Source organism: Epinephelus lanceolatus, chromosome 2, assembly GCF_041903045.1.
Source record: "Epinephelus lanceolatus isolate andai-2023 chromosome 2, ASM4190304v1, whole genome shotgun sequence".
Taxonomy (NCBI): domain Eukaryota; kingdom Metazoa; phylum Chordata; class Actinopteri; order Perciformes; family Serranidae; genus Epinephelus; species Epinephelus lanceolatus.
The window spans coordinates 32,533,721-32,548,128 of record NC_135735.1 but is presented as its reverse complement, the minus strand read 5'-3'; the positions used below and the strand labels follow the sequence as shown (position 1 = coordinate 32,548,128).

Here is a 14,408-nt window from a genome sequence, read left to right as displayed (position 1 = left end):
TAATCTATTAGGTAAAGGCAGAGGGGTTATTGGCGGGGAAATCAGCTGGAAATAAAAGCTTAAAGGTTTAGATGGAGGTGTATGCTGACAGGTGTTGTATGTTTGTGTTTTATACCCAGGAACAGTGGGTGTCACCTTTATGTCAGCCAAAAAATATAGTAAGCCTGAGGCGGAAGGTTGGCTTAGGGGTTAGGAGGCTGACTACCAGCCAAAAGGTTTCTGTTGATTCTTAGGAGCCTATAGGAGGAAACGTTCCAAGAGTGATTTGGAAAATGAAGGATCGTGGCTATTACTGTACCTCTGTACATAATACTCTCAACTAGGGCGAGCCCCAGAGTATTCAAGTGCACTGTACATCTTGCAGTATTCTATTTATTTAGCAATGATATATAGTGTTTGCTAGAGTTTGGAAAAGGAACAGTTGAAGACACTGATCTGAATTTTAATTGCAGCATGAAGTAAAACCAAAACAACAGAGAACTGGAAAAAGGCCATTGTCACTAAAGATATTTCGACAAATTACAGTGGTCAGTGGACCTACACGCCAAAATATAACCTGCTATGTACCCCTCCAGCATCAGTTTTGGATGCCTGGGGACAGCATGTCCGTTTCTGCTTGTTACATGCAGTGTCTTTTCAATACAAACTTCCGTTTTTATAGGAAATGTACAGTTGCTACTGGTTAAGTGCATATAATCTCTTTTCAAAACAAACTTAGAATGTAGGTAAAAACTTTATTTTTAGGTTTACCAGCCTAGGTTTAGGCACCACTGACTTTTGTTTTAACACGCAAGATTAACTACAGGTTCCTGGTTGAAAGTTTTATGTGTGTTTGACTGATCCATCACCCCTCCCATCTGAGCCCAGTCTCACTTCAAAGTTGTTGAAATCCAATGCTTGGGCGGTGACTTGTGGTGTCAGGAACCAATGAAAAAAGGCGTGCTGTAACATGGGCATGATACGCGGCCGGTTGCCGTTATAGTTTAGCCGCGCCCGGCGGCATTGGGGTAAATGGGGCAGGACAAGGACGAAAGATAAGGCAGAAAAAGTGTGGGGTGGGCAGGAGGGGTGGTGGATGGGTCTTACAGTACAACCACCGACTTTAACCCAAGAGAGCCGTGTTTGCGATTGTGAGATTCTAAAGTCAGACCTTGTTCTTTAAACCCAACCACATGCTTTTGTTGTTGAAGTCAAAGAAACGTCATTTCGCGGTGTTGTACTGATGTAGAGCGTTTATTTTGAACTGTATGTAAACGTTAAATTTCCTGTGAAAACGGAAGTGTATCTTGAAAGAAGAGGACCTGACACGGTGTCCCAGTACATCAACAACCAAAGCACCCTCGGTACCTTGCATGTTGTATGTGAAAGTGGAAAGTCCGTGACCAAAATGTCAATATGTGACGAGGTCGGAGTGCGAATGTGTTGCCCACCCACCTACGGTATATGCTCAGACTGTCAAAAAATACCACTGAACAGTGTGTCTCATAACGCCACTACAGGGTGACTCACCGTGAGAGCCAATCAACAAACCTTGGTATTTGACGAGTAAGGAGTGAGACTGGGTTGGATTTTACTACTATAACAAGTCAAAATGTCTACTGTGAGAAAAGGCTGCTGTGTGTAAACTGAGAGTGAGTGTGGAGAAAAATAAATATTGAGAAAAATGCTTGACTAGGAAGGAAGGAAGGAAGAAAGTGTGTGTTTGCGTGTGTGTGTGTGTGTGTGTGTGTGTGTCTTTGCTCTTTACACTCTTACAAACTGAGCCATCAGCATGAGTGTGTCTGTGTTTACACCCATAGTGTTTGTGTGCCTTTGTGTGTATGCACTTATATTTGTTTATCTGGAAACTGATGTGCATTAGTCCATATCAGCTATGCAAGCAATTATTGAAAATATACACCACACACCAGATGAAAGAAAGTGCTGACTTGCGTGATTATGCATTTACAGGTGTACAAATACAAATAACCCAGACGTTTGATTGATACATGAAATGCAATGTAAAGCTACCAGATTGAAGACAGTGTTCTCAGGTTGAAATATTTCATCAGGAGCCAGGACTTGGACTGCATTAGGATATAGTTCAAAGATGCAGATTGTGATGAGAGTGTTGCCAATTTAAATCCAACACTATCATTTGTATTGAGCACGTGTAGAGTTCAGGTCATTCTGTGAGTGCTGCTGAAAAGAGGCTGCATGCTCACTTGTGTAATTAAAGCAATAGGTTTTAAAACTGGACAGGTCAATTGCAGAGGGCACAGAACTGAAATTTGAAGATTCTCAAAGGCCCTTCCAGTGCCTTCACCAAAAAATGATCAAAGCAGCCTTATGAGTAAATTGATTCTTGCCAGTGGTGTGGCTGTATATCCCCACACTGATCCCCTGACTGGACTGGATTTGAGAAAATGTCCTCGTAAAGATGGTTAGGAACTAAACAGTGTAAAAGTTCCTGTGGGATGCCTTTAACTTATATCCATACAGACCAGACACACATATTTTTTTTGGTCAGATATATATGAAGATAAATTTAAAAAAAAAAACAGAAACACAATATATTGAAACAGATGAACACACAATATCTTTAAAGAAATTAAAGCTTTAGATGATTTTAGATGTTAAATGTCTTCTTTCTTGCCCCTCTCATTTTCCATTTTTTTTCTGACTCGCTCTCTCTTCCACATGACTACACTCAGACATGGATTATAGCCTTACATAAAACTGACTGCACAGATGCAGTACAATGTCCTACCACAGAGGTTTTACAGTACTAAGGGTTATTGCAGATTGCCCATTGATCCTCCGTTTTTCAGGGGGGAATTCATGTGCAATAGCATTTGCCACCTATTGATCTTATCATATATATTACACACTTGTACGACTGTCATATTATTATGAAGGTATATTGTAGTGAGAGTTACAGTAATCAATAAAAGACTGAATCAACTGCACCATTGTTCAGATTTAGCGGCGGACTCTGTTCGCTCAGAGGTTGTCAGAAGCTTTAAATCATGGTGTGTGTGTGTGTGTGTGTGAGTGTGTGAGTGTGTATGTGTTTTTGTATCATTGTTTAATTTGGGGTTTTTTTTTCTTTCATTTTTCAGTGATTTTGCATTATGTTCCATTTGTGTCAACAAACCAGGGGATTAAAATCACCTTCATTGACGCATGGAGCTGCATGATGAGTTTTACAAGTGCATCAAAGGCACAGCTTTTAGAAACTGTCAGAAAGTCTCTTACATATATTAACTGTAAATAGTTGTCTAAACCTGACAATTAATAATTAATGTGACAGTTGTAAAAAAGCCCATTTTTTCTTTCTGTATGTGAAGCAGCTTTTTCACAGCAATATTTCACTATACAGTGATTATACATACACGTAATGGCTGTTTTATGATTCAGTTATAATGCTGCAATTAGAGTGCTGAAAGAATAAGTCCTAAAACCCCAAAATGAGATTTTAGCACTACTGCTTCCTTCATTTTGAAGTCAGAGGGTATGGGTTAGATGCCATAAAGAACATCTGTGGTTAACACAAGTTTAAATGAGCAGTGTGAGGGATTTAGTGGCAACTAGTGGTAAGCTGAAAATTCTCCCATTGGAGATTCCTTCAGTGTTCATTGTACGGGATGTTTTTATAGAGAGCTGAATCATCAACAGAGAAAACAAATGGACCTGGTGATTAAAGCTGGTAAAACACTAATTAACTCAGTTACACATTACAAATCAACACTGTTTGACTCATCACAGATGAGCTGCTAGCCCAGCACCTGCTAATGTGTGCTCACCTTTTTTCTCTGATAACTTAAGATCCAGACATTCAGGAGGTTTTTAATCGGGAGCTTAATAACCCACAGAGGTCTCTTCCTCTCAAAAACAAAGTAATCTAGTGATTTAAACTGTTTAAAATGCTGAATTTAGCAGTTTCACAACAACAACAAAAAAACTTTTTCCAGTGCTGCTATGGTGCTATGGTGGCAAACGACAATGTGAACGGTCCTATCTAGGGTCATTTAGTAGCGAGGACCCACTCCCTATGTAGATATAAACTGCTCATTCTAAGGTAACAAAAACACAATGAGTCTTATTTTCAGAAGATTGTACATCAAAAAAAGATGCTTACATTCTCTTTCTGCAAATATATTCCCCTAAATCCAAACACTGAACTTTAAGAGATTATCATGTTTTGTTTTACGACACAAAATACTTCAGTAAACACCCCACTCCTGGATCTTCAATCCTTTATGTGTAGTCTGTTTATAGCCAGACATTAGCTTTTCACTTCTGGAGACTGCATTTAGGCTTCAGGAATTAGAAAAGTAGTGTTGTAGTAGTAATCAAAACTCAAATGGAAAGTCCTCTTGACTTTTTGTTGAGGGAACCAGGGGATCTAACTTTGAGTTTGGCCAACAAATAAATGTCATCCCTGCATCACCCTATACCTAGACCTCTGCAGGAGCCCACTACTAGGAAACATGTCAGGTTGAATTAATAATTTACCTTATTGTACAAGTTTTTAGCTTCAGCTGAACTTGTTAAAATGAATGATTGCCCTTTTCTTTCTGTTTGTTCTGTTGTAAAACTTGTAGCTGTCATATTAGCTTCGTAGGAGCAGGGTACTGGGTATGGTGGAGGTGGTGTTTTTGTTAAAGGCGAAAGAGGAAAATGACTTGGCTGACTAAGAAGAAATAAAGAGACTTTCAGAACGTATAAATATACAGCAGTAGTTTGTGATGACTGATTGGTTAATTTATGACTTTTTCATATTTATGTCCTTGTGCACATTTTCCTGCTAATTTGAAACAAACAATACGTGACAAAATCCAAAGTCCACATTCAGTTGTGCTGGAAATCAATCTAATGCAATCTATTGTTTTGTTCCATCCCTCCACATGTCCAGGCCTTGTTCAACTACCCCCCTCCACCCCCGTGCTACACCACTTTAAATAACATGACAAGCTTCGGAGCATTGCCCCTGTGTTCTTTTTATGAAAGGCAGGGGGAAGAGGATTTGGCCGCTGTCAGCAGTTACTGGAGGGCAGAAGCCCCGTACTCAAATCCCAGGCTGGGATTATGATATAAAAATCAATCAATCCCCTTGTCCCCGCACGGTGAATCAGCGGTGATGGCGTGACCTAGTTGGATGAATCTAATCTAAGCAGTGACTGACGCCACAAGGACAAAAGGGAGCTCAGTGGGGAATAACAAAATACGCTCATTAGATAAATATTATAGAGGATAAAAAACAAAGCAGCAACTTGCTGTTTGTTTTCCTCTTTTACAATCTCTCTATCTCATATGTCCTTCTGTCTCTCTCTCCCACACACTCTTTGCCCTCTGTGTATTTCATCTCCTCTGTTCCCTATTAATAATTTCTTTTCGGTGTTTCCCTGTCTGTAACTTTTGTCATTTCAGGGTTGTTTTGGAGATCTGAGTTGTGATTTTCTGAGATAACATCATCATGTTTACACTTGTCTGAAAAGCAGTGTTATTTGTCTCCTGTATTACTTTATTCCCACTTTGCCTGTTCCTCTCTTGATATTGTCTCTGAGTGTTATGGAGATAATGTGTTCTAACAACCTAACAAGCTAACTTTGAACATATGATTGGGAGTAATATTTTTGTACCATTTGCTTTTGTACTTGTTTGTATTCTTTACTGTATTGATACCAGTTCTGTATTTTGGTGGGAAATATGAGGTTTATGACAATGAGCGTATAGTCTGGGGACTCATGTTAATGCAGTTGGCAACATGTGTAGTAGGAGTAGAAAAGTGTGGAAGAAATGGAGAAAAAATGTGAAAAAAAAGAAAGAAAGAAAGAAAGAAAGAAAGAAAGAAAGAAAGAAAGAAATTCAGCTTTCTCCATCCTCTCCTCCTAGTCTGTTCATCCTATTAGTGACCTGAACTCTCTCTGTCCCTCTGTCTCTCTCTATCTCTCTCTCTCACACACACACCCACACACACACAACCAACCTTCTTCCCTCCTTCTTTCCCACTCTGTGAGGCTGTGAGGTCCAGACAGAAGGGAATGAGAGTGAGGAACACCTATCACATACAGCACCTGTTTGTCTTTCTACCTGTTGATTTTCAACAACACTTTCTGTGACTGTTTTACAAAAAGATATGTCACAGCTGGTGACAGTGATGTGTGGTTTATTGAGCCAAAAGTGAACAAGGGCTAGCACTCACATCAACTGCCCTAACCTTTAACATTAAGTATTATTTTTAAAAAAGTTGAGAGTAAAAGTCTGTAATAGAGGTCGATCAATTCATCGGATTGGCTGACTTTATATAAACTACTGTTAATGGCCGAACGGGGGTCCGATAGTGGCTGATAGCTATAACCTCCACTTGTCACGTGGGTACAGCTGTAAGGCTTTTGCACAGTAGCAAGTAAGCAGCAGGCCACTAGCAATGTGTGTGTAATTGATTTCTGATAATCTAAACAACTATTAAGTCATTATTACTTTGAGACCGGAAGGGGCTGGTACTCAGTGCTCTCAAGCCATAAATGCACAACAAACTTTCAGTCACATTTTTCACCTTACATCAGATATGATGTTGTCGGAAAGCAATCATCCCCTGCATTTTCCTGGCGATATAAAATGTGACTTTGTCCCAGGGAACAGCTGATTTTACTGCAAGGCTGTTTAATGGCGTTCATGTCATCACAGACCTGTTTTCATTCAGTTTTTTCCCCGCAATGTTCTGTGATTATCTGCTTTGCTCAATGTTTTAGATTTAATTCTATTGTTATACTGTTCAACTGCAGTCAGAAAATAAAGGAAAAAAATAAATTTATTCTGTGTTCTGTCATTTATGAGCAGGCCATATAAAAGGTCTTTGTAGACCTACACAATACAAGGACAAGAAACTTTCCAGTTTTACTCACCAGTTCGGCATCAGCCTATACTCTAACTAATAATCCAGCCCCATAATTATCCATTGATTAATATCAATCGCACAGTTTGATCCTCCTAAAGCTCCTCCTAAAACCAACTCAGTGCCATATGCTGATTCTGTGCATCGGGTCTGGAGCAGCCATGGAAAAGTCCGAGCACTTATGAACACCAGCAAACAATCGGAGCCAGTTGAAAGCAATTTCAGACAAACTACCAATGTGTAGGCTTTGTCCTGTCGCAGTCACGAACCAAAGCACCTTTCGGAGAAAATGCATGTGCAAAAACTCATTAAAGGCTAAAGCACACACTTTCCTTGTCCAAGTAGTGTCAATAGTAAGGAAAAAACAAAGAAATCCAGGTGTTAGTGGCCAATTAATCGGCAATTGACTTTTTCCTGTTGAAAACTACCATCATTATATTGGCCATTAAAAATCGGTCAATATCTAATCTGTAAACATATGTAGCTGTATGTAATGTATACATGTATACATTAGACATTTTTAGAAAGACATCTCACATGTACCAAGAAAGAGACAGTATTACACTGGCACTATATCCCTGTTTGGCACCTGTGAAATACATTTATTTATTTATTTATTTAAACATTTTTTATTTGTTTTAAAAGCCATACATGGGCTGGCATACCTATACAATTCACAACTTCTCTGCCCATATTCAACTGTAGGCCTGGGTCTTCAGAATATTTGTTTTTAACTATTCCTCAACAGAGGCCAGTGGGTAAGAGATGTGGTCGATCAAATGTTACCCCTGCACTGACACTTTGAAGACAAATCTCAAGGGGTACATGTTACAATGGCGTTTGGTTGTTCTTAATAGTTTAAATATTTTATAATCATTTATTTTTCATGAACTGATCTTACTATTCTTAATAGTAATTGTGGCTTTTTTGGTGCTGTTGTTTTTTTTCCTGACTTGTTGGGTCGTTCACTTTAATATAGCACTTCGGTCAACTCTGGTTGGTTTTAAACATGCTTTATAAATAAACTTGACTTACTTACTTTCAAAAGCCATTCATGTGTTGAGATAAACCAGAACCATGACACAGTTAGTGTTCAGTGTTAATCTGTACTGGGGCTTGAAGTCCATAAATGTTTTAGCCATTTTGTTTCGTGTTCTGTCACTCAGTGTTCAAAGCATTTCTCTTTTATCATAGTGCACCATTTATCATCTCTGGTCCGCTGTGTTGTCTGCTCTAATTGATAGCATGTCTCATTCACCTGGGGCTAATTCATTAGCGTCACTCTGTTTTTCTGAAGCATTTCAGCAAGCAGCGTCCATCTCTTACTTTCTGTCCACTTCACTCCCTTTCATTTCCTCCTCCTTCTCTGTGTGTTTGCAACCACTCCTCTCTCATGCTCGCTCTTTCACAGAGATGCCAGACTCTGTTTCCTCTCCTCTCAACTTTATCACAGTCTCTTTTTTTTTATCTTCTCCACCTTCAGCTCACTTTAGAAGACTCCTGGGAACATTTATCTCTTATCTGTAAGACACCATATTGCTCAATTGATAACCTCTCCTTAAGTTCAAAGTCTGTAAATAAAAGGTAAAAGTAAAAAGTCATGGAGACTCGTGGCTATCATTAAAACATAGCGCAACGTTTGCTGTTTTTTCTAACCTTGGAATATCCACTTAATCACCAGTTCCTGCATCACATTCAAAGCTATCATTCCCAACATGAGAACTGAATAGCACCACACATCAACCGTCTTCTATCAGGTATGGATAAGGGCCTTGTTCAAGGGCAATTTCATGTTAAAGGAATAGTTTTACATTTTAAGAGACTTGCTTATTTGCTTTCTTGCTGACAGCTAAATGAGAAGATCAATGACACCCTCATAAATCGGTACATGTGAAGCTACCAGGGTTATGCACAACTTTTGTGTGTATTAAATACATACTGTACATATCTACATATATAGATTTGAGTTGGGTCCATTTCCAGTTTTGTCAGTGGTCTGATGTACGAGCTTTGATTGATTTTATGCAAACTGGCTGAACTGGAATTTGTCATTATGACACTTGTGGCAAATTAAAAAGTAGCCTACATCAGCAACCTGTGCCGACAGCATCACCACACTTAATCCAACATTCATTGCATTAGGAATAAGCAATATGACATTGTGATTAACATAATTTTATGTTGGTTTATAAATGGACTGACGAAACCAATCGTGTCCGACGGGCTGCGCACAATTTACTGCAGAGCTTGGCAACATGAAGAAGACTACATTTCAGTACAAGAGGTACAGTAAGGGGGACAAGTGGTGCACTTTGTTCATTAGAAAGTTTGTGTGTTTTTTGGGGTGACGAGAGGAGACATGGCAGAGTTAGTCTCTCAAGAGATTTAAAGCTGACAAAAGAGGTGTCCTAACTTGCTATGGGTGCTGCAGTGCTGCCATTTTGAGCTGAACTTTGTCAGATACCCTGTTTCTATTTATAAGTGTGGCATGCTTTAAAAGCACTGCAATGGATAAGAAAAAGCTGATTCATGAAGTTATCTGTAAGATTCCTTCTTATGTCACTAAAACCTGAATAAGGTGCAGCTGGCTGAAGAGAGATCGCCAGAGAGCTGAAAGTCTCTGGTAGGTAAATGACCATTGCTAGATGACTTGCTATAGGTTATATTCAATGTCTTTATGTTTAGTGGTTGAAACATAGGAAGATAGCAAGTAGGCTACTCACGCACCTTTAAAGTGGTTACATCTTTAGTACAATTTCCTGTGCACAGCTGATATGTACTGGTTTGTTTACATGAAGTAACACAAGTGCATATTTAATGGATTCAGTGTGGACAGAGAGCCTTGATGTCATGTGATGCAAAATGATAGTCAGACACTTGTTTGCTTGTGGGACACAGTGTCATTATGTTACACTTGGAAACTGCTGCTGAGTCAAGTACGACACCTGTTAAAATTTGGTATACCGGCCCACTCTTTTAATATCAAACCAGTTTGAAAATTTTTAGCCAACCCTAATATACATACATACAAAAGCCCCGTTTCCACCGAGCCATACGGTTCAGTTCGGTACGCTTTTTTCTTTTTACACTGAAAAGTTGTGGATGGTACCAATGGAACTGTTCCATACTGTCCCCATTTTTGGTCCCCCCTCTGTTGGGGTACCTAGCACACAGATCTGGTGCAAAAAGGTGTAGCTGTGAACACTGCAGTCTGTTGATTGATCAAAAGTGGACAGTCACTCTGCTCAGGGCTGAGTTGTGGCTGGTTTTGAGGCTCATGTAACCACTGTTCATACCGTGAAGAGTGTCATTAGTAGACTGTAACTATAAAATATAAGGATGTTTTGCTGCCTCTTGCAGCAGCTGTCTGAGAAAGAATAACTTAATTGAATATAAGGTGGAACTTTAACTTGTAATGTTACTCAATGCATGACTTGATGACGTGAAACAACTTTGACCATTATTTTTGTTTTTGTATGACACACACTTTTAGTAATAAGTGGATCTTCAAGTGTTTATATATATTAATTTCGACCAGGTTATGTCAACTGCATATATTCTAATCCTCACTTGGAGATGACAAAAAAAAAAAAAAAAGCATCACAGAATGTTGTTCCTGTGGGCTCTGGCAACACTAAACCCCTGAGCTTGCCTGAGAAGGACTCAATGCACAAACCCTCTATTTTTAAATATCCCATTGAGAGAGACTCTCACTGTATCCTGTTTTACTTTGTTCTGAAAATGTCTGCGTGCAGCCTTGTTTTGTGGACAATAAACGAGGTTCAGACCTCCATCTGTGTCAGATGTGTGAGTGTTGGACGGAGCAGCGAGTGACAACACCCCCCACACCCACACACATTTAAGCATACTGTTTGCACTTGAAACACTAGGGTCTAGGTACCATGTCTGAAGGGTTACTTTTGGTTCTAAAGGTACCATACTGAAAGTGTTTAGTGGAAACGGGGCTATACAAACATACACACACATCTTAATTTATAAGCAAGACTGTTTCCAGTCCTCGTGCTAAGCCATGCCACCAGGCTGACAGCTGTAGCGTCGTATTTAACTGAGAGATATATGAGTGCATCAATTGTATAATCTCACTCTGGGCAACAAAGCATAAACGTGTATATTCCAAAATGTCAAACTCCTTTAAGGGAGTATTAATCTTTCATTTTCACCACCAGTTTGGGGATTCAAAGAAGCTATGTTTTGGTCGAAAGGCTGCTTTTCTAACCTAAAGCCTCCTTTCAGTTAAAGCAAGCATTACATTACTTTGCTGTATCCACATTTTCAGTTCATATCTATTCCAGCCCTCTGACCTTGAAAAATACTGGATTAAGATAAGAAGCCCTGAACAGTCCTGCTATCTTCAAATGGCTCTTGAGCATGTAGGACATATGTTTCATAAAAAATGACAACAAGGACCTTCCATATTAATATACTCATGCTACTAAAAGGATTTCAATATAACTGATAATGGGTTTGGAAAACACTTCAATAAAACGCTATAAAACAATTCATTGTCTTGCAAGATTTCCAAGGCTGGCTGTCATTTAGAAAATGAAGCAAGAGGAAAGGGAGAGAAGTCGAGAAAATAAACACAACAGAAAAAAACGCAGGGCTTTCCCCTGTGGTGAATCAGTTTGACCATAACAGTCATGACAGTGTTGTCAACGGCAACAATGTTGTCGTAAGTAGCACAGTTGCTGGGGCGGTGGCGTGGAGATGGACAGAGCTGTGTAGAGTGAATTGGAGATAACAGGGAGTGTGACAACTGAATTACAGCTGACGGCCTTGAGATGAGCTCTCAGCAACGGAAAAACAAGACAGATAGACAACATGGCACGCTGGGAGGCAGGCGCGGAGACAGAGAGGCTGAGAGCAAAATCCGAGTGGAGAGTCAAAGGGTAGAGGTAAAACTCAGGGAAAGAAAGGAAAAGAAGACGGAGAGAGAGTTAGATTAAAGGAAGTGAGGAAATGAGAGGATGAAAGGAGGCACGGGTAAAGATGGGAGACGTTTTAACAGTGAGAGAAAGAGACAGGCAGCAAGAGATTCCCGAGCCAAGAGACAACGAGCATGCAGAGAAAAGTCAGATGAGATGGGAGAATCAAAGAAAGAGACAACATAAGTCGAAGCAAGGAAATGATAGCGGAGGAGAAAAGCTTGGCTTCGTGAAGGCATGCACATGTCAGCAAGGACGTAAGTATTCATTTGTGTTGGTGTGTTTTTTTTAAAGGAACGATCCAAAAACTTACATGTGGCATTGGTGAGCCTGAAGGTGACTGACTTGTCTTCGATGTTACACACATTGCGGACGGACACCTGGCACGTGTAATCAGCAAAGTCTTTGGGTCTGAGGTTTTTCAGCTTCAGCACCTTGGTCTCACCCTGGATGGGACAAAACACACACACACATGACAATATCATGCTAAAATATAAAAACTATTTGACCATAAAATCTTTAATGGGACACATATTTCCATAGGCCTACATAACACATAACACTGCATCAATGAGAAAGCGCAGCCTGTTCTAAACTGGGTTGTAATCTTGTGTAAAAGTGACTTCAATTTTTCATGAGCCGCAGTTTGATAAACAGGGTCAAAGACACACTGAGATAAACACACACACACACACACACACACACACACACACACACACCGTTTGTATATCTGACATGCCCTGATTATCAACTGAAGCATCTCAAATCTACATATAGAGCAATATGAATGATGCATTTCAAATGGCTTTCACATGAGACCATTAGGAAAATGAAAGCGATCTGATAGTCAGTGCCAAAATAAAAGCTAAATCCATCCATCCTCTCTCCCCGGCTACTCATAACACGATGTCTCTTGCAACTCCAGAAGCTTTCTCTGTGCGTCTCATGTAGACACAGTGTGCACGCTCTCTTGGACACACAGAAAAAGACACACATCTCTTTCAACATCCCTGATGGTTTTTCAGATCAAGACTTTGCGTCTGATACTGAATGACTCTCTGCCTGCAACAGTAGGAGGTGATGGGCAAACAGTGTCTGGTGCAGCCCTGGGAACAGCTCTTCTGGTTGGCTAATTGAACTCGAGGGGCACTGCTGTGTGGCTGACTGATGCTTTGGAAAGTGGAGAAAAAGGGAGCAGTTGTGCTAATGTGAAGAGTGTGCTCTAAAATCCCTCTGCTTTGACTAGTTGCTGTTTCTATTTGCACTGTACGAGCAACAATTACCTGGTTTACTCTGATACTGAAGGTAAAGACAAAATCTGAGGAGTGCGCAGTTGACTGTTCTCTTAAGGCCTTTGCACACCAGGTCCATATTTTTCCGAAATTGTCGTATGTTTGAAAATAAATATGACCTCATGTTGTGTCAATCACGTGTACACACTGTCTCAAACACTTTTAACCATCATCAAATTTTCAACAGGTTCAATTTTTTTAATTATTTGCATCCATCAAGAGCTTTAGAGAGTTGTTTGCCAAAGAACTGGTCGAAAGAAAACGTGGCCTAACCTGAAGGACACAAGCATCCACAACAAGAGAGAGGAACACAGCAATAGTGGACAGTGGGCCAGCAAATAAGAGATATAATATATATATATATATATATAATAATAAAGAGAAGGTAAAGTTAGCCTATCTGGAAATGCAATAAAATGCACTCTCAGCGTCCAAGGTTGCTGCACACAAAACATGTACTCATTGTGCAAAGGCCTTTGGTCTTTTTTCTGCATAGTTACCATTGTTAAACCTGTCAAGCTTTCTGTTCTCATATGGAACACATGCTTTTTACAATGATAATGGTGGGAGATTTCTATCCATTTCTATCCTGCAAGCATAGTTCTTTTTCTTCAGTTGTAATGCTGAAGATTACAGATTTTATCAGCTTCAGCTAGCTAGTCAAGCTAACGTTAGCTTCCTGAGCTGGCTGACTTTTAGTGTAGCAAGACACAGGTTAGATTTATACTTTTCATATTTTCAAAAAGTATGTTTCCCTTTTGAAGTTACAAGAGAAAAGGTTTTGAGGGGGACTATAGTATGTGTAAGAGCTGAATATGTCACTTCACTCATTTATGTACACTGTGTGGTGCTGGTATGGTATTTGGTATTTGGAGCTTTAGTTTATAAAGGTAGAAACAACATTGTTCCCGTCAAGTGTTTCACCTCGGAAGGGCAAAAGGGTTTTGACCGCTGTGGTGCAGGACAGTGGGAAACGTGCTGAAAGCTGCGTGTTCGGTTTGGATGAAAGATAAAGAAATGGACACTTATTCAAACTGTGTTTGCTGGTATGAATAAATACGATGATTTTTCTGCAGCTGGAAACTGCACCAAGGAAGCTGTGGCATCAAATGGGGAAGCGCGTCAGCCAGGTCAGTCCGGGTGAAACATCTCTAGCTGCAAGTAATAGGCTTAGCTCCTACAGTATGTTTGGTGAACGTGACATAATATCAAATATCAAGTTTGGCTGGGGTTGATAAATGTCCCCAAATCAAATAAAGGACAGGGTGGAGATGATGATGTTAACCTAGC

General features: G+C 39.8%; 1 protein-coding gene across 2 annotated transcripts in view; it reads right to left on the bottom strand.

Annotated features, from left to right (window-relative positions):
* mdga1 (MAM domain containing glycosylphosphatidylinositol anchor 1) overlaps positions 1-14,408 on the bottom strand; it is a 234,347-nt gene that overhangs the window by 79,687 nt on the left and 140,252 nt on the right. For both annotated transcript variants that reach the window (XM_033627130.2, XM_033627141.2), the window contains exon 6: positions 12,140-12,272. In XM_033627130.2, the coding sequence (XP_033483021.1) occupies positions 12,140-12,272 (133 nt within the window). The remainder of the gene's footprint in view (positions 1-12,139; positions 12,273-14,408) is intronic.